At 46.4% G+C, this 21,418-nt stretch overlaps 2 protein-coding genes across 2 annotated transcripts; both read right to left on the reverse strand.

Moving 5' to 3' along the window:
* Positions 1-486: 486 nt before the first annotated feature.
* Positions 487-1,568, reverse strand: LOC115403303 (trace amine-associated receptor 3-like). Its single transcript, XM_030112161.1, has 2 exons — positions 1,396-1,568; positions 487-1,312 (listed from the first exon to the last, which is right to left on the reverse strand). The coding sequence occupies exons 1-2, from the start codon at positions 1,566-1,568 to the stop codon at positions 487-489; spliced, it is 999 nt and encodes a 332-aa protein (XP_029968021.1).
* Positions 1,569-12,893: 11,325 nt separating this feature from the next.
* LOC115403472 (trace amine-associated receptor 8a-like) lies at positions 12,894-14,042 on the reverse strand. Its single transcript, XM_030112362.1, has 2 exons — positions 13,864-14,042; positions 12,894-13,704 (listed from the first exon to the last, which is right to left on the reverse strand). The coding sequence occupies exons 1-2, from the start codon at positions 14,040-14,042 to the stop codon at positions 12,894-12,896; spliced, it is 990 nt and encodes a 329-aa protein (XP_029968222.1).
* Positions 14,043-21,418: the final 7,376 nt, after the last annotated feature.

Below are 21,418 nucleotides of genomic sequence, written 5' to 3' on the forward strand. Positions count from 1 at the left end.
ATCTTGTCGCTCGTCCTTAAATTTCTTTGAAAAAGAGAGAGGAAAAAACAAAAAACATGCTGGTGTCGGTGCTCCATTTTCTGGCTCTTTTCTCCGTGTGTGTGTTTAAAATTTCCTCCATTATTCGTATGACATTGTACTAGAACACCTTTACTTTTTACACATGACCAGAAGACAGACATTGCAGTAAATGACATCCACATGTCCACAGCATCTCCAACATTTCTGTTTTAACTGTAATCCATCTGACTTCATGTGCGGGGCGATAAAGTCATTTTTCCATCCAAATTCCTGCCATTTTCTCAAGTCGGTCGAGGACTGCTGGATGTTATACAGTGAAAACCAATCACTCTCAGACAATGTGACATTAAGTTTTTGTTCTCATTTTGATGTGAAATAGAATCATTTTCTTTCGATACATACTTGAAGACTGCGACACAGTTTCAGTCTAATGTTTGATGCCTCCTTATTTTGAGGTCAGTGGCTTCAGTCCCACTCCATTACGTTGGCCTCACCAGATCGAGGCCTCAGGATCTGCAGAGTCACTATCAGTTTCACACATCTTCTGAACCAGGGATAGAAAAAAGCGTAGATCAGCGGATTTAGACAGGAGTTAAAGTACAGCAGATTTAAAACAAAAGCGATGGATGAAAGATTGTACGCTGTGTCCTGACCTGAGATTGTGACGCAGTAAAACGGACAGAGACACAACAGAAACACCAGCACCACCACGCCCAGAGACCGGGCAGCTTTCAGCTCTGATTTCTTCACCAGAACCGTCCCCGAGCTCTGCAGGGTCACCACTGCGACGTGAGACCTCATGGCCCGAGCCTGAGACACCGCCACCACAAACACTCTCATATACAGAAGAATGATGACAGCAACAGGACCGATAAATGTCAGGATGAGATTCATAATTCCAGCAACAGGAGTCATCCCTAACACACACTCTCCAGCGCAGGATTTAAAGCTTCCTGGGTGTTTCAGGTTCTCTTTGAGCAACAAAGTGTGACAGAGAGCAGAACCTAACCAGCACTGCAGCACGATCAGCTTCACTCTGTTCTCCGTCACTTTGCTGGAATAATGTAGTGGATCACAAACTGCAATATAGCGATCGACCGATATCAGCACCATGGTTCCCACAGAGGCAGATGTGACAATGTAATCAAAATATAAATATATTACACAAGTGAGGTCACCAAGATACCAGCAACCATTGATGCCAAGAATCTGAAATAACATGATGAAGCCCACAAGGAAATCTGAGACAGCCAGAGAGAGGAGGAGGATGTTGGTGGGAGTGTGGAGCTTCCTGAAGAGGAAACACAGCAAGAATTAAGACACAACATAAGGAGTCGAACACAAAATGGGCATTTTCTCAAAACATTTGACTACTTGAAATGAGAGATGGAGATGATGACCAGCAGGTTGAGGGCCACAGTGAGCAGAGAGATGCAGGACAGTGTGACGTAAGCCGTCATTGACACTGAGTGAGGATTCACGGTTCTCCTGCAGGAAGAGTTGGGGAGTGTTGGGAAGCAGAGCTCAGTTTCATCAGTAGCTTCCATGTTCCACTGAGGAGAAGATGGTGGCTTCTGCCAGCTTTGTGCCTCACACTCGATCGTATAACTGACTCATTCTGCTTCCAGCTCGCTGCTCCGCCCTTCAGGCAGAGTGACGTAGAACCTGGAGACTTAGACCCATGACAACCGCTCAGCACAGGAGCATTACTGGATCAATGGACTTCATCTTTATCCCACTAAAAAACAATGTCTTCCCAACACTCAACCTGAACCAGGGATTGAATTCCTCCCCAAATCTGTCTGTCTCTCCCCTCCTTTTTTCTACTCTCTTCTAACTCCGACCAGAACAGCAGAAAAATTCCACTTAAAGGGGCTGTATCATGCTTTTTTAGCTAGTCCAAACCCTAGAAATGGCATTAACATGGTAATAGTTTATTTTTGGCGCTAAGGAAAAGTCATTTTGTGTGAAATAAAAGATTTTCTGGGGCTAATTCTGAAACCCGGAAGAGAAAATGCTCTGTTTCACTGAAATCCCGCCTCTCCCCCTGTGGACTTTGACTGACAGTGTACTTCAACCAATCAGCGCTTCAAAACAAATACGCTGGCTAGCTTTAGCTCTTTAGCTCTAGCTTCTCTACACACAAAGACACGCGAAAACGTCTTTTCTTGTTAGAAACTCACCAAGCACAGACCCTTCAGACTCTTGCTCTTGCTTGATTGTTGCTTTCAGATGATGGTTAAAGTTTATCTCCGTAATCAGGGTTAGAAAAACCTCCCGCAGGCCCTCGGCAACGCTGATTGCCGAGGGCCTGCGGGAGGGGGGGAGGGGGAGCCATCTTCACCGCGTGACGTGAATGTGGGAAACAGAGCGTTTTCACGGGTACGGGAGGGGCTGCCTCTCTGAGCAGTTGAAACATAAGGAAAGCTCAAACACGCAGGCATGGAGGAAAAAATGCTTTGGGGGTGTTTTTGGTGAGTACATAGCTATATAACAAGGTTAAAACATACAGAAAGTGAATTTTGCATGATACAGCCCCTTTAACAATTCCAAAACCAAAAGGGTGTTCCTAATAGACGTCACGGTCACGTGACCTTCCACAACAACCGCCATGTTGGAGGACACACACGGTGTGGTCACACAGCAGTTTCAAGCAGACTGAACAGTTTATCCGGTACATATCATCGCCCCTGCATGACTAGAGTAGTCCAGACTGACAATGGTGAACTTTTGTGCTGTTTTGGGATGCGGGCAGACTGCGATGTGGGTCGTTTTTTTTTTTTTTATTTTTGTTTTTTTTTTCGGATACCGGCTGTTTTCACGCACCAAGGACAGCAGACTCCACAAGTCTCACAAGGCTGGCTGGCTAACGAGGATTTCAGGAGCTGATGTGCAGGAATTAAGCATAAAGAACATGAGAGTCTGTGATCTCCACTTTGTATCCGGTAAGATCAGTATTGTTACTTGATGATTTTATGCAGCATTTGAGTAGAATGACTATTGTGTGAACCCCGTTCTCTGCACTGTGGCGCAACCGAACTTATATTAGACTACTGTCTAAAATTATAGCATGTTTTTGGTGCTGGAGTTAGAATTGACTATTACTTCGGGTTATTGCTGCTTTTAGGAACAATTTTGAATCAGAGCAACTGATACTTGAGAGCAGCCACACCTGGGGGACCCTCAAGTAAATGTGCCCCAAAATAACAAATCAACTTCCAATGCACCATATTAATTTTTTGGTATTGTAAGGATAGAGTTCAGCATTTCTTAAACTTCAAGGTTTAGAGTAATTCTGTGAGCATGTGTGGATGTGTATATAATACTATAGCCTTTATTTATCTCACCATGGAGAAATTTACCATTACAGAGTCTCAAAGAACACACAGGGGGGTGCAGGACAGTGAGGAAATGTGTAAATAAGGAATGAGAATAAATAATAGTCCAAATCTTAATAAGAATATCAATAGGATAATATAATAATAAGGGAGGAAAGACCTAACTTTAAATAGAACATAAATCTAAAATATAACAGGAGCTATTATATATGTGTGTGTGTGTGTGTATATATATATATATATATATATATATATATATATATATATATATATATATATATATATATATATATATGCTAATATGTACGGTGTGTTTTAGTGCAACAGAATGTGTGTATGATGAAGTGACTATGATTTATTATTATGGAAGTTAAAAAGTGACCATGTAATGATCTGTTTGTGACACAGATTTTTTTTTTTTAATTTATTTTTTTTTTATTTTTTTTTTATCTTTCCACTCCAGGACATCCATCAGACCTGTTATCCCCAGAAACAACTGACTGGTTGCCATTAGTGGAAATGGGCCACAACAAGGTCCCAGCACCACCTCCTGGAGCCCAGGCCCGTGCTGAACGTGCTGGAAGCTGCAACACGAGGAGGAAAGATTGAGAAGCTGCTGAGAGTTTAGTGGACATGTCACAGAACATGTCATGAAGTGACTGTGCGACTGGTGGTTGTGAACCAGTGGAGGAGCAGATCTACATGCTGCAGCCAGAAGAGGATGAAGACGAAACTGTGCACCTGTGCTGTGCAGTGACAAACATCAGTGACACCGTTGTGCCTTTTGACTGAACTGTAAATGTTTCTGTGCAGTATTAAAGAACAGCTGTATTCTTTTTCATGAAAACTTAGGAGTCCATGCTACTGCTTTTTATGTTTTTTCATAACATGTTTCTCATGGCTTGTATTTGAACTGCCAAATAAATATATGTCCTTCCTTTTAGTCGGTTACCAATTGAATGATAAATGCAAAGAAACAATTCCACTCGAAAACACTTTTATTTGGTATCAGCATGCCTGCAGATTCACGGACAATTAAGAGGTAAGAACCAATTACATTAGACACATATATTGTAGGTTCCTGAATAATGAAGCCCAAGCTTGACGTTCCTATCTCCTCAGTTTACTCATCAATCCTCAGTTTACTCCATAACATCCAACAAACCTTATCCATATGGATTTTTAACCTAAACTTATTTATACACATATTTTCAAAAGTAATTAACCACAAAATGAACTGTGCCTAATCATCTGTGAATATTTTAACCTGTAATTGCAGGTTAAATGCTTATTTGTGGTTGAGATGTGAAGTGATTATTTAAATAATCACTTCACACATTATTTAAATAATCACTTCACGTCTCAAACACAAATAAGCATTTAAATATGAAATGGCAATTTTCACATTGATAAACTTGAACTGTGTTTAAGCTCCTGTATATATGTTGGTATGGATTTTGTCACAATCACATCAGAATATGTAAAATGTTTCAGCAAGCTGAGTAGACATGAAAACACATCTCCAGCATTTATATAAAAACAAACAAGAAAAGGCCAGATAACTTAAAAATAACACATATAGATCAATTACTACCAAAACTTGAGTCACATGTCACATCAGACTTCAGTAACACCTCTAGCAGGTGTAAAGCAACTGAGGAGCTGTAATGTCATGAGCTGCTTTAACGACTCTTTTTCCTGCTACCTCTGCATTCTGGACAGAACCCAGAACCCCGCACACCCTTTGGGGTTTCCTTGATGTTCACACAGCCTAATGGAACTGCTGCATTTTGCAGTTTTCGTTGTCACAGCGTACAGACGGTTTAGCGAGTAGACCAGGTAATTAACGATGTCGAAGTAGCTGATGTCAGCCCATTTCTCCTCCTTCCGGGTAAATTCCATGCTTGCAATCAAGTATGGGTGCCCTTTTCGCGATACAGAATCCTGTATTTTTCGCTCAAAAGTCCGCAGTAATCCGCCACCGTCTTATCTCATGTGTTTATAACTCTGTGTATGCCCTCCAACATGGCGCCTGAAACTGTTGCTCAGCAACTGATGACATCATTAGGAACACCCTATTCCACATGAACAAGCATTGGAGACAGAAGAAAAGAAAAAACACAGACTCAGAGGTGCAGACTCTGTGACAGAAACTTTCTGCAGAACCAGATTTTGTAATCGGGTTTCGATCCATCTAGTCTGATTGGAAGTTTCGAAATTGGTGAAAATAATATCATAGGAAATGTAGAAAAAAAAATCGACAATTCACCAAAAAAAGTTTTTATGGTTGGAGGGTGAGATTTGCTCAGCAATAAAAGCAAACTGGTGTTGACTGGAGATCTTGTCATACATAGTGTATGTTTTGGCGGCCACAGATAAATCTATGTTGGTGGCTGACCTAGAGAAAGCGCTCGGGTGCAAAATAAACTGTGATACTAAATTAGGGATGTGCGAGTACCGATACCAGGTATCGGTATCGGGCCGATACTGGCCTTATTTCAAGGTATCGGGTACTCGTGAAGGCTACCGATGCCAGCCGCCGATACTCACGGCAAGAAAACCCCACGCGTAGTAAGCCCTCCTCACCAGCAGTTGGCGGTAGTGCAACTAAATGGGATGCAAGCTGCCGACAAACATGAAAGAGGAAGAAGCTCCTCTCTGGAGCGCTGACAGGCGCAGGGCTGCACTGCAGCGGGCTGACTTCTCCATGAGTCTCATCCAGAGCAGAGACAACAGGATGAATCCAGAACGGCTGCTCGTCTCACCAAAACTCCGCCGGGGTGGAAATTCTTTTATACAAGTGAAAACGAGCCGAGCTTTGCAGAATGCTAACTCTGCAATGCTAAAATTGCTAAAGGAGGTGCGCGATGTTGTTCATTTACCACTAGTAATTTGTTTAAACACCTCAGGGCGAAGCTTGTGGACGAGAGTCTGACGCTGTTGTGCTGGAAAAAAGAAAACTCCGGCAGCAACTCGACAGCAAACTCTGCAGAAGACCGAGAAACTGAAGAGCAGAGATCCAAGAGCAGCACAAATAACACGAGCAACTCTTTAAACTCAGGGGTTTTTCTATCTTTGACTTTAGTTCATAAAAAAATCATTAAAATTAGTACATTTAAAAACCTTAGTTAATGTAAAGTGTAAAACTCAGAGAAATTGTTTTATCTTGCATTTAATTTCATTTAAATAAGTGCAAACTCAGAGTTGCTTGTTTTATTTTTCAGACTATTATTTTGGACTTAAACATAGTGGCTGGGCTGCCTTTTTATTGGAAATAAAATTCATTTTCAAAAATAATCTCATTGCATTATTTTACATTTTATGTATATAAAGTATCGGTATGCAAGTATCGGTATCGGTGAGTACTGAAGATGAAGTACTCATACTTGGTATCGGTCTGAAAAAAAGTGGTATCGCACATCCCTATACTAAATGATATTAAACCAATATAAACCAACAATCTATGTGCCTCATTTTCAATAAACAAACTACAATATAAAAGTGGATAAGCAGCTTGAGGCCCCCTCCAGGGCTAGCTCACGATGGCCCAGAAGTCCAACCTACACAGGGGATATCTAGGGTGAAGAATCTCTGTAGACTGGGCACAGGGATGACCCAAACGCCATAGAGCCCTCTTGGGGAAGGGACTCCAGGACTCTCTTGAAGAAGCTGAGAGGGATACAGACACTGGTCTGGTGGGCACTGGCCAGTACTAGAGGCTGGAACACCAGAGCTAGAGCCAGTGCTGGAATCAGAAGCTGGAGAGCCAGAGGCAGAGTAGGAGTCGGAGGCTCGCGAGCTGGAGCCGGAGATCTGGAGCCAGAGCCTGGGGAGGCGCAATCAGAATCTGAGGGGCCAGAGCCAGAGTTTGACCCAGAGACTGGAGCACTGTGGCAGAAGCTATCACCCAAACCTGTTTTCTGCGTCTGTGTGCTGCACCTCACATTTCCATTTTACCTTATTAACTAATCCCCTTCCAGCACCTTTCCTCGTGACTGTATTTAGCTCTGTCTCTGCTGCCTGTCTGTGTCGGGTTGTCTGATATGAGTTATATGTCTGACGTGCTCTGATGTATCCTGTCTTTGTGGAGTTTCTCTGTAGAAACAGACTCAGAGGTGGATACTTGACTTAGTACAGTTGTGTGAGGACTCAACATTCAGTTTTTCTGACTTTTGGGAATTTTTTAGGCCAGAACACCTGGCAGTCTAAATGACCCAACTGCTAAGAGAAGGGAACCAGCCACAGTGGTTGGCCCCAAGTCCAACAGTCCTCTTCATGAAGGACCCCCAGAAGGGAACAATACCATCCAACTCCCAGCCTATATGTAGTGCCTCAGCAATACATGGAAGCTTTTATCTGGCATCATAGCTGCTATGATGAGCAGTCACAAGGAGCAATACATGAGCAGGGCCCAGAAAGGAATTGGCAATAACAGCAGAGAAGCCAGGTACCAGTTACAGATCGACAAGACAGTAAGACCAGAAACCCCAACATGTGCACTGCCTGGATTAATTACAAGAAGCCTATGACTCAATGCCCTACACATGGACACTGGAATGCCTGACTCTGTATAAAATCAACAAGGAACTGAGAACCTTACTGGGAAACTTGATGAGGCTATGGAAGACAACTATGGAAGCTTACCTTGACATCAGTGGCAGAGCTGAGCATCAAACGTGGCATATACCAAGGAGACACTCTGTTCCCCCTACTGTTCTGCAGAGGCCTGAACCCCCTCAGCCAGATCATCACCAAGAGTGGATTTGGGTACCGATTCAGCAATGGAACAATCATCAATCACCTCCTCTACATAGATGACATCAAACTGTATGCCAAGAGTGACTCCCTGATTCACCTCACCAGGATAAACAGCAATAACATTGGGATGTCATTGGAACTAAATAAGTGCTGGTGGATGGTACCAAGAAGAGGGAAGATGATCACTACTGAAGGGGTTCAACTACCTGAAGGCAACATCAGAGATGTGGAAGACAGCTACAAATACCTGAGGATACCACAGGCAAAAGGCAACCAGGATGAAGTAGCCTGGAGGTCAGGAGGTCAACCACAGCCAGATACCTACAGAGGGTGAGACAGGTCCTGAACAGTCAGCTGAATGGCAAGAATCAAATCCAGGCCATTAACATGTCTGCTATACCAGTAATCAGATACCCAGCTGGAATAATATCCTGGCGACTGGAAGAGATGCAAGCTACTGACATCAAGACAAGGAATCTCCTCACAAAACACGGAGGGTTCCACCTGAACTCCAGTGTCCTGACGCTGGACACGAAGCACAGTGAGGGAGGCCGAGGACTGATGAGTGTCAAAGCCACCATCCAGGAGGAAACATCATCCCTTCAAGAACACAGCCAGAAAATGGCCCCAATGACAACCTGCTCAGTGATTGCCTCAGACAAGTAAAGAAAGAGGAGCCAGAGGTGGGATCATGGAAAGACAAACCCTACACGGCATGAACCACCGATAAATTGAAGAAGTGGCTGACATAGAGAGAGCATACCGGTGGCTGGAAAAGGCAGGATTGAAAGAGCACAGAGGCTCTGATCATAGCTGCAAAAGAACAGGCCCTAAACACAAGATCAATAGAGACTCTAGACAAACCTGCAGGAGCAGACTGTGACAGGAAGTCCCCAAAACAGTACAGCACATCACAGCACGGTGCAAGATGCTGGCAGGAAAGGCAGACATGGAACACCAAAACTTGGTTGCGGATATAGTAAACAGAAACATCTGTGGCAAGTACGGACAGGAGATCCCAGAGCCTAGATGGAGAACACCCCCAAAAGTGGTGCAGAACAACCAAGCCAAGCTCCTGAGGGACTTCAAGATTCAGGTTGACAAACGTATGATGGCCAGTCAGCTGGACATTGTGGTGGTGGACAAACATGAGAAGAGAGCAGTAGTGACGGATGTAGCAATCCCCTAGTGACAGCAGCAGCAGAAAGAAGGAACAGGAACAGCTGGAGAAATACCAACGGCTGAAAGAGCAGCTGTGGGCTGTAAAGGCAACAGTGGTGCCATGCAGCCTATGATCAGGTCAGCTGGGGATTCTAAATTAAACTAAACTAAACTAAACTAAACTAAACTAAACTAAACTAAACTAAACTAAAACAAACCAAACCAAACTAAAGTAAACCAAACCAAACTACAGTAAACCAAACTAAACTAAACTAAACTAAACCAAACTAAACCAAACTAAACCAAACCAAACCAAACTAAACTAAACTAAACTAAACTAAACTAAACCAAACCAAATTACACTAAACAAATTTAAACTAAACCAAACTACATTAAACTAAATTAAACTATACTAACTAAATACTAGTTTAAACAGTTAAGTATCCACAAAGCTGCCCTCGGAGCTAGAATGCTGTGGGAAGTACGGTGCACTGAGCCCTGTCCTCTAATGTCTGAATGTTATTCCCTTTAGTCCGTTCATTGCTTTTCACCTGTTGTCCCCCCCCTTCGAGGGGGAGTCTTCTCCAGTTTCAGTTGCTGACTCCACTATTACGAGGGCCTATGAACAAGCTCCGTCCGGACCGGGAGGACACTCCTGTCGGTCCTGCCCGTGGACTGGCTTCGGTTCTACTGCTGGGATCCGTGGTTCTTGTGCTGGACCGTCCAACGGACTGTACTCAACATTGTCCTAGGCTTTACTTCTTATTGTCTCATGCTAGCTGTTGCCAAAGCTGTCCATCCCTGGGAGAGGGATCCCTCCATACTGTGGTTCTCCCCAAGATTTCTTCTTTTCCCACTGGGTTTTTGGAGTTTTTTCTTGCCGGATGTGAGGGTCGAAGGCGGTGGTTGCTTCGTTCTGTCTCGTTACTGTAAATATTGACATATTACCATTATGCTTATTCACTGTTTTTACTTTTACCGACCAGTGTAACATCTTGAAGCCCTCTGAGGCAACTGTTGTGATACTGGGCTATACAAAAAATAAATTGATTGATTGATTGAGTAGTGATGGGGGGGGGCAGGAACCCCCAAGCTGGATGCATGGCTCTCGGAAATACCAGGAACAACATTCCAGAAGAGCGCAGTGCTAGGAACAGATAAGATCCTGCAGAACCTTCAAGCTCCCAGGCCTCTGGTAGAGGATCCCAGCTTGAAGGACGTACCACAAAGGAAGGGCCAGAACCTTCCATTTTTAATACTTTGGTTGATTATCTTGCAAATTGTGTTGCATAATGTTTAAATCAGGGGTGTCATACTGCATTCCTGCAGGGCCACAGCCCTGAATGTTTTCCACGTCTCTCTGCTTCAACACACCTGAATCCCTGTAAAGTTTCATGGCCGAGTCCAGCAGAAAGCCTGATAACGAGCATCATTACAGTCAGCTGTGTTGAAGCAGGGAGACATGGAAGACATGCAGGACGCAGGCCCTCGAGGACTGGAATTCGACACATTTGTTCTAAATCAAAGAACCTTTGCTGGATGTGCATGACTTTCCATGCACAGTGTGGCTGGAGAGCACATATTGTCAGTGTTGCCACCACCAAGGAAGGGCGAGAACACAGGTTTTTTTTTTTTTTTTTAAAGGGATACTTCAACATTTTGGCAAATTGGCCCATTTAGCACAATTCCTTTGTCATTTCGAACAGCATACTTACTTTTTTTGTGAAGGCGAGCTATTGTTTATTCAGAGGCGAGTTGGGGAAGGTTTTCGGGACGGACACAATGGAAGTGGATGGTATTTTTGGTTCCCCTCGTCAAACTCATCAAATACAAAATCCAACAACCCCAAAACACTTTGGTGGACACATTATAATCCACACATTCACTACGCAGTGGAACACCAACAAATAATATTGTAGCGTTACGACACTGAAGCAAATACTGGGAACTACTTTTTCTTTTGAGATCACTACGCTCAGACGCCATGTTTAGTAAGTAGTTCCGTCTTAGCAATCTTCGCATACACAACTCAATCTCGTAATTTTGCATTAATATTTCACAGCGTAGTGAATGTGCGGATTATAACGTGTCCACCAAAGTGTTTTGGGGTTGTTGGATTGTGTATTTGATGAGTTTGACGAGCGGAACCAAAAATACCGTTCACTTCCATTGTGTCCATCCCGAAAACCTTCCCCGACTCACCTCTGGATAAACAAGAGCTCGCCCTCACAAAAAAAGTAAGTGTGCTGTTCGAAATGACTAAGGAATTGCGCTAAAAGGGCCAATTTGCCAAAATGTTGAAGTATCCCTTTAATGACAATGTTTCTGAAGCTCAGCAGTCTGCAAGTCTTGCATGTCCAGTCAAACCATTTATTCATCACAAGCACAAGTATGCACACTTTAATACGTATGCTGTGAAATGTGCACAGCACCCTTTCCCAGACTTTCACTAATATAGTAGTTAGAATCACGAATAAAGATAAAAATTTAAAACAGGTAAAAAGTGAGTACTTCACACAGTTATGTGTTTCTTTGGGCATTACTGCTCTACAATTGAATACCTGTCTTTCACTTCGTCTGGTGAACTGTATCTTCAGAAAAATGTGAAAACATGATATCTTTTGAAAAAAAGCAAAAAAACCTCTAAATATCTCCCTGGTGTATCAGAACATTTATTCTTCATAGGCAAATGTGTCAGATTGTTACATTCATCTGTCAGTGATAATCCAGGTCCATCAGCTGCTGGACACATTTTTTATTTATGTGTTCGAGACATTTTTTATTCTTCTTTCACAGGGGGTTGTTAAAATCTCTTGATTTTATTGTTGTGTCTAATAACGAGGTGGATTGGCATTTTATTCATTTATATCACAAATCAGTTTAAAGGTTTGAGAGTCTGTCATTTACTCAAAGATGAGCTTTTAAAGAGGCTAAAGAGAAAGAAGAATCACAAAAGGATAAAAAAAAGAACGTGCCAAGAGAGTTCCAGAAGACAGGGTTTTATTGAAGCTCAATTCTTACTGAGCTGGTGGAAGCTCATAGTTCAGCCTCATCGCCACAGAACATCACAAAAACAAGACGTATTTCACATTGAGTGTGTTTCAAGATTCATTCAACTTTGCTTTATGACTGTACAATGTGTGGTCGGGGGCCGTTGACTGAAGAAAAAGGTTGAGAATCACTGACATAAACTGTTTATGCTTCAATTTACTGCTTCGACTCCAGTCTGTTTCCTCACTGCTGTGCTATAAATCACACACAGTCACACTGATCAGAAAGATTTCATCTGGATGGATGATTAAAGAAATACAGCTTATGAACGGATGCATCTCATTTAATTCATTCATACAGCGTCAAGCACAACACAGAGATCTCTTAGAGGAAAAACCAGCAATCCTACATGAAGAGGAAACCCTCCCCAGAGAGGAAATATCTCAGAGGGGACAACCATTCTGTGCAGCAGCAGGATTTCAGGGTACGAATAATGATGTCTCCATTCCGTCTGAAATGTGACTTAATGAGTGACAGCATGAATCCTAAAGGTTTAAGAATATGAACACAGACAAATCAAACACCTTTCCTTCTACTTGATTGAAATCCCTCATCAGTTCATGTCTACATTATCTTAGCGTGGCGAGAGTTGGGCTTCAGGATCTGCAGTGTCACAATGATTTTGATGGATTTCCTGAACCAGGGGTAAAACATAGTGTAGATCAGAGGGTTCAGACATGAGTTCAAATACGCCAACCAGACCACAAACGAAGAGGTGAAGGTATTTTCCTCCACACCCTGACCTATGAAGGTTGGAGCGTAATAAGGACACAGACAGATCACAAACACCACCACCACCACGCCCAGGGTCTTTGCTGCTTTCAGCTCAGATTTCTTGACGGCGAGGGAGCGCTGATGTGCTGCGACGTGAGAGCGCATGGCCTGAGCCTGAGACACCGCCACCGCAAACACCCTCAGATACAGAATGATGATGACCGTGATGGGAGCGCTGAAGTTCACCACAAAGTCCACGGTGACCGTGGCGTTACTGAGGATCACCACACACTCTCCCCTGCAGGCGCTGTGAGAATCCGACTGTCGGAGGAAGTTTCTCAGGATGAGGGTGGTGTTATAGATGGAGGAACAGACCCAGCAGAGACAGATGCAGACTTTAGTTCTGTTCAGAGTGACTCTGTTGGGGTAGTGCAGGGGATCGCAGACAGCCAAGTAGCGGTCGATTGATATGAGCACCGCACTTCCTACAGAAGAAGAAGTGATGATAAAAGTGACAATGTAGTACAGAGCACACGCAGCATCACCCAGGAGCCAGCAGGTATCGGAGGAAAGGATTTCAACCGGCATCAGCAGGAGGCCCACCAGGAAGTCTGACACTGCCAGAGAGAGGAGCAGGAGGTTGGTGGAGGTGTGGAGCTGCCTGGAGGAGGAGGAGGAGGAGGAGGAAGACATTACTCCTCACACCATGATGTGAGGACGCCACCAAGTGATTCTAAACTCTGTATTTATAGACATGACAGAAACACATTCACATGAACAACATGACGCGAAGCGTGTTAATGTCTGAAGACTGATGTGCCTGAAGTGTGAGATGGAAATGATGACCAGCATGTTGAGGACAGCAGTGAGCACAGAGGCGAAGGACAGCAGGACGTGGACCAGCACGGCCGTGGCCGTGGACGGAGGAGCTGGAGGCTTCCTGCAGGAGGAGTTGAAGAGCTGAGGAAAGCAGAGTTCAGCTGGTTCTGCAGCGTCCATCCTCACCGAGAGGAGGAAGAGAGCTGCTGAGTCCTCTGACTCTCCTCTGATCAACCCCAGAAACCGCCCTCTTTCTCTCTCTCTCCCCCACCTCGCGCATCGCCCCCCCCCCCCCCCCACCACCACCACCACCACCTCTCTCTCTCTCATGTCACATGTAGCGCAATATTAGCTTCAAACTCCCTTTTTTTCGCGCCACAGTTAATGTTTGTTTCAGAAATAGCCTGAACTTTGTAAACATGACAAGAAGGCAGGCACAATATATCTGACAGTGGAAAAATCAGACATATGAGTAAAATATATATAACTGCCCAAAGAAAACCAGTCTGGGAATCAAGACTTGCAGGGCAACTGCAGTGTTGTGCTTGTTACTGAAAAACAGTAAGTACTTACAGTTGTTAGTTACTTCATGAAAAAAGTAACTCAGTTCGTAACTGAGTTGCTTAAACCAAAAAGTAATGCGTTACTGAAAAAAGTAACTTTTTAGTTACTTTTTTCAGTGCTCTGAAAAAAGATGACTGATTGAACTCCCCTGTAGCCCTTATTTAAGTCTGTACTGATGTTATACAACAAACTGTTGATTAAACCGACCATTTCAGTTCATTTGCATCCACATAACTGAATTTAACTGCTAACTAGCCATGGAATATTATCCGTTGTGCACCAACACAAACACCAAAGTATTTTTTTTCAATGCCTATTTATTTTATTGAACAGCCTGCAAAAATTAATGTTACTTCAAGCAAATATAGACATTCTGATATAATCTATTATTCAGAATCAAGTTGGACAAATGAATGTGCTTTCACTCAGCGCCTACGAACTTCTGTTAAAGACAATGAATGAAATATGACATGCATACTGATGCATAACACCATATGCATATCAATACAAAAACAGCCAATGATATCACAGGGAAAACAAAAAAAATCCCCTTAAACGCAGTAACATATTGTGGCGGCAGCAGGCGCTGCTGGGGGCCGCTGTACTATTATACTGTGTGTTTGGTGTCGCAAGGCATCATGGGAAGGTATTGTTCGGGCCGTTTCATTCCGTATTTTGTGTTTAATTGTGTTAAAATGTACTTTCTTTTGTTCTAGATGTGTTAATTTTTTTTTTATGCGTTGATGCCATTTTTCCGGTCTTTTTATGTTAAGCTTCATTTACGTTATGTCGGACCAGGAGTGAGAAGGGTCGGTATGAGAGTGACGTGGCCTGTCTGCCAGCAGCGAAAAGCCAGAGCCAAATGCATAGTTATTGTAACAATAAGGTTTTCGTTTGTTAAATTCTAAAAAGCTTTCACGCTGCTGCTGCCGTTGCTGCTGCCGCTGCCGCTAACACTACTGCTAGGGCTGCCACCACAGCCACTAGCGCTGCTGCCGCGGTTAGCACTGCCACGAGCCCTACTACTAGCACTGTGGCTAGCACTGCTGCTAGCACTGCCGCTGGCACTGCCGCCGCTGCACCCGCTCACAGCTTACTTGCTTTAACAATAAAACAGCGGTGTCTTGAGACTGCCAGAGCATTCACAATCCTCCTGCTGCTGCCGCCGCTCACAGCTCAGTTGTTTTAACAATAGAGCTGCAGTGTGCTGGAACCTGAATAGCATTCTCAATCCTCCTCAAGTTGCCACTCTGTGCTACACTGGTGTCAGAAGTCGATGGAGCTGCTACAGATCCAAGAGAATCGCCTGCGGGAAGAGAGAGCAGCATGGATAGCTGAGCAGCTGCGGACGCTGAGCCAAACAGATGGGTCCAGTGGCCGGAGAAAGCCTCATCTGGAGATGGTGCGAGAGGCCAAGGATGGAAGCAGCCACGGGGGCAAAGGAGCCAGTTTCCCCGCTGCTGCGGCGAAATCTGCCGTCAAGCTGCCGAAATATGACGGCACCAGCCTGCTAGAGCTGTACCAGGCAAGTACAAGTTGCAGCTGCTCACAATGGGTGGAGCGACCAGGACACCGCCACACACCTCGCCCTAGCCTTGGAGGCCCAGGCTCAGCAGATCCTTCTTGACCTGGCGCCCGGTGAAGAAGGACTCCTGACGGTGCTAACCACCGCACTCGATCATCGCTTCGGCCGGCGCACAGCAGAAACGTCTGAGAGAGAGAAACTAAATAACCGCCGCCGCCAAGATGGGGAAAGCCTGGGTGCATTTACTGCTCACGTCCAGCTGCACGCACGGCAAGGCTTGCAGGGCTTCCCCAACTTCCCAAGGGACACCCTGGAAGAGTTAGCCCTCCACACGTTCCTGCAGGGGCTTACACCAGAGCGGCTCCACCAGCACGTCCGACTCACCACACCCCAGACCCTGGATGAAGCACTCTGGGAGGTGGAGCGTGCCGAGACAGTCCTCTCCACGCCGCACCGCAGACCCGGGGTGCAGCCCTACGCCCGCCTCGCCGACTGTGACGACGAGACAGAAGAAGGAGTGTTGTTGTGAGGGGATCACCCCTCCCACCCGTCTCCCCTCGCTGAGAGCAGCACCTGCTATAGTGCGGCCACGGAAAAGGGCTGTTCCTGTCCTGTGTCATCGATGACTATCCCTGCCACGCATTGGTGGACACCGGATCCACCATCTCACTGGTGTGCCCCGGTCTCCTCCCAGGCACGGCGGGTCGCCCCTCCGCTGCCTGGACTGCTACCGACGTTAAATTGATGACTGTCTCCGGCGAGAAGATTGGTATGGGCAGGAAAAAGCAGCTGACCGTCCGCGTGGGCGACCGGGAGGTGAGTCATGAATTCTGGCTCGCTGATATCCAGGACCTGTGCATTATAGGGCTGGACCTGTTAGACCGCTGGAAAGCTCGCCTCAACATCGCCAGAGAAACCGTCATCCTGGGGTCCCGCATCTTCAAGCTGTGATCAAGCCCGGAGAAGATCGTCGAGAGAAAGAGAGAGGTTCACTCCGCCGCCGTTGAGCGAGAGGTTCACTCTGCCGCCGTTGAGCGAGAGAATAACTCTGCTGCTACAGGGCCAGCTCTGTCGTCAGTTGCACCGCCGAACAGCCGCAGAGCATTGCTGAGACCACGCCCCCCGTCAGCCTCTCAGTGACACGCCCCCCCACGCCGGCAAGCTACTGGCAGCGTAGCCACCACGGGCCAACTCCTAGCCAGCAGCAGCAGCAGCTGAAAATGCTCCTGGAGGAGCACAGACATCTTTGCGGCCAGTGTAAAAGATTGCCGGCGGACCTCCATGGTTCAATATCGCATCGAAACAGGAGATGCTGCACCCATCCTTCTGCACACCCATCGGCTCACGTTCACCAAACGACAGGCTGCCGAAGAAATCGTGAAGGAGATGCTATGGCAGAGTGGTGGAGCCGTCCGATAGTCGCTGGGCTGCGTCGGTTGTGCTGGTGAAAAGAAAAGGAGGTGGGTGGCGTTTCTGTGTGGATTACCCGCGGCTGAACAGCGTAACAAAGAACGACTTGTACCCCCTGCCACACATCGACGATGCCCTCGATTATACCTCTGGTTCCAGCTGACTCAGCTTCCTCGACCTCCGCAGCGGCTACTGGCAGGTGGAGCTGGCCCCCGAAGCAAAGCTAAGACTTCACCTTCAGCCAGGGGCTGTGGCAGTTGCGAGTTATGCCTTTCGGTCTCTGTAATGCAAACTCCGTACTGCGCCACAAGGCAGGCGCAGTGAGTGGGGGCCCAATGCTCGCGACGTCTCTACTGCTGTGCCCACTCCGCCGGCAGCCTCCCATCATCGCCTGAAGCAGCGCCTCGTACAGGCCGCTCCCTCAAGAGAGTGATGTGTCGCGCTCAGCGCCGGGCCCCGCGCTCCCTCGTCAGCTCTCCCCCCACAGCGGTTTCGCTCTGCGGCCGGGGAGTGAGTCACAGTGGCGAGTCGGGCCTGTTTTGCCCTCATGTAAATGAGGTAAATTGCAATAGGCACAGTTCATTAAGTGGATCCAGCATCCAAGAGGAGTGTCGGTAAGAACACACGGAGGGAGGTTTATTGCTCTTCAGATGTGTTTATTAGTTGATGAATCCTGATCCACAAGCAGTTCTGCAATAAACAATAATAAGGAAAAATCAACTTCAGCCTCTATATTCCACTCACATTAATATAAATTATAAATAGTCATAATCATGGATAAAGGTAAATTATCTACGTCTACTATCCAATAGGCACCAGAACAAAGAATCATCTCATCGAAGGCAAATAACTAAGTGGAGCTGAAGAATAAACACCGCCCGCCCGGACACACAGGTGAAGGAGACGAGCGCTCTAACATATATGCAGGGTGGAAACAATACAGATGAATCACGCGGAATAGAAACCTAAGGGGATCACCACTGCCTGCCTGGCACGAGCCGGTGTGGAAACAAAGGCTCCCGCCCCACCGGGGCGGAAACAACACCACTGAACGACGAGTAAACGTATTAGGAGTTTATCACCGCCCGCCTGGACTGCACAGGGGGAGGAGAACGAGCGCTCCCGACGGCACAGAACCCGACACTCCACCGGTCTCTCGCTCAGGAAATAACATGTCTCAGAGTATTAAACAAGTGCCCCGGCACCTTCACAGCGACAGGAACGGGAACAAACAACATCTTCCTGCGGTGCGGAGGCCGTCACGGCTTGCACAGACGCACAGATCACGGGAACAAACTCACACGGCGGATGAATGGCACTCACGTTCTGTCATTTACTGGGATCCGGGCATCAACAACAACGTACGCGTCTGTGAGGTAAGGCAAGTACCAGACTCAATGGCCGGTCTGGTCCAACCCGCAGGTCGGCTAGTCCACAAACTCACACCGCCGGCGAACAACAGCTGACGCCTCACGTTACTTCCGCCTGCTGAGAACCAACCCGGACACTCCCCAACCCAGCCTTTTATACACCTCATGCCATGCGTTACGCACAAGAGGAGCACCTCCGGTGACTTACTGTCACCTTGCAAGCGCCCCAGGCTGCGTGTTCCGCTTGCTTGCATCTCCCTGTGTGAGTGCAGCGCAGCCTCAGAGCTTTGGGACCCCGCTCGGACCCTGACATCATTGGCGAGGCTCGTGGCCCGAAATGTCTCGGGATCACACCGCCTCCGCCGGCTTCGGCAACAGCAAAGCGCTGGTGCGCGCCCCGAGGCAGCCGCCCACGCCGCTTCTTAGGATGCCCCATCTGCAGCCCTTTCGCCAAGGGCCCCTCGTCTCCCGAGGCCGGGAGGATGGGTGGGCTGCCTCCCTCGGCCATGGTCATGGTACAGTGGCTGTCGCTCCACTTCCAGACATGGTGTGCGATGCTGGGTCTGCTCTCACCTTGGCTGTCCAGGACGCTGAGATGCAGTTACGCCCTGCAGTTCGCGTGTCGCCCACCTCCTTTCAACGGTATCCTTCGTACGCGGTTCGCGTGCCCTGCGGGGGTGGCCGCTCTTGAAGTAGAGGTGTCCTCGCTCCTACGCCCCCTACTTCTTGGTTCCCAAGAAGAGCGGTGGGATGAGACCCATTCTGGACTTGCGGGTCCTGAATGCTCATGTGGCCACCAGGAGGTTCTGTATGCTGACGGTCAAATACCTCCTGGAGAGCGTCCGCCCGGGGGACTGGATGACGTCAGTCGATATCACGGACGCCTACTTTTACATCCCCATTCTGAGGAGACACAGGATCTTCCTCATGTTCGACGTGGTAGACTGGTGTTTTCTATACAACCGGCTCCCCTTCGGCTGCTCTCTTGTTCTACGCACCTTCACCAAGTGTGTCTAGGCCGCGCTGGAGCCAGTCCGTCGTTGTGGTCTGAGGATTCTCACCTACATCGACGACTGGCTCATACTAGTGCCCTCTTATCAGGAGGCAGTGGAGCATACGGCCCAGGTCCTGCACCACATTGAGCTCCTGGGGTTCGTGGTGACCCAGGACTAGAGTGCGCACATCCCTGCTCAGCAGATGGCTTATCTGGGATTGGAGCTGGATGCTCTCACCATGACGGCCCGCCTCTCCAAAGAGAGACGAGTCTCTCTCCTGTTGACCCTGAGGTCCCTGATAGCGGTGCCCATAGTTCGGGTCCACCTAATAATCAGGACCGTCCTGGGACTGATGGCTGCGGCCCACCTAGTAGTTGGGTTGGGTCTTCTGCACATGCGCAGTGCGCAGGCTCCAATGGTGGTTCAGTTGCCTCCGCCTCTTGGGGAAACAGAACAGACACAAAAAGGTCTTGATCACCCCCCAGGCGCGTGCCCCCCCCCCCCCCCCCCGCAGGCCCTCAGCAATCAGCGTTGCCACTTTTTTCTAACTCTGATTACAGAGATAAACTTTAACCATCGTCTGAAAGCAACAATCAAGCAAGAGCAAGAGTCTGAAGAGTCTGCACTTGGTGAGTTTCTAACAGGAAAAGACATTTTCGTGTGTCTTTGTGTGTAGAGAAGCTAGAGCTAAAGAGCTAAAGCTAGCCAGCGTATTTGTGTTTGAAGCGCTGATTGGTTGAAGTACGCTGCCAGTCAAAGTCCACAGGGGGAGAGGTGGGATTTTCAGTGAAACAGAGCGTTTTCTCTTCCGGGTTTCAGAATTAGCCCCAGAAAATCTTTTATTTCACACAAAATTACTTTTCCTTAGCGCCAAAAATAAACTATTACCATGTTAATGCCATTTCTAGGGTATGGACTAGCTAAAAAAGCATGATACAGCCCCTTTAAGTAAAGTCGCTAATGCTTTATATTCTTTATCAGGGTTCAGTAGCATTTGGGCTAGCATGCTAACTTGCTACTCACCTTCGTATTTTTCTTTGAAGTTTTCGTGGAAAAACTTGTATCCTTTCTTCATTTTTGTTTTTTTTCGTGACTGACTTCTCTTCCACGATCCTCTCCACATCAGCGAAGGAAATGCCGGGCAAATGTTGAAGAAAAGTACTGAAAACACGATCCATCTCAAAGGAAGTGAATGGATTTGGCACTTGACCGGAAGAGAAGTTACCCACTGATTGCGTATTTCCAGTTTTTGTGAAAAACTATTTTGTGTTTTGGCCAGATGGGGCGTGTGTCCTACGGGTTCGCCATGAGGCATCTGATTGAGTATCCCCAATTCCCCACTAAAGAAAAGTAACCCTTTGAATATGCCAAAGGCTACTCGATAGTAGGATGCCTAATCATTTTATTTGTGATTTTAATTTTTTTTATTACAAATTATTTTAGTAATTCAAAAACCGTTAAGTATTTGTACTTGGAAATGATGTTTAATCACTGATATACACCTACTATTAGTATACACACAAATAACAACTGTTAGGCCTAATATAATTTTTTTTAATCCCCCCACCTGTGTTAGATGTCATTTTGACATCCAAAAAAGTCAGGTGAAATTATTAACTATATTTAGACGTCTAATAGAGGTCATAGTTTGACGTCGAAATAGTAGACCTAATTTGCACGTCATTTTTTGGT

The sequence above is a fragment of the Salarias fasciatus genome, chromosome 16, assembly GCF_902148845.1.
Source record: "Salarias fasciatus chromosome 16, fSalaFa1.1, whole genome shotgun sequence".
NCBI lineage: Eukaryota > Metazoa > Chordata > Actinopteri > Blenniiformes > Blenniidae > Salarias > Salarias fasciatus.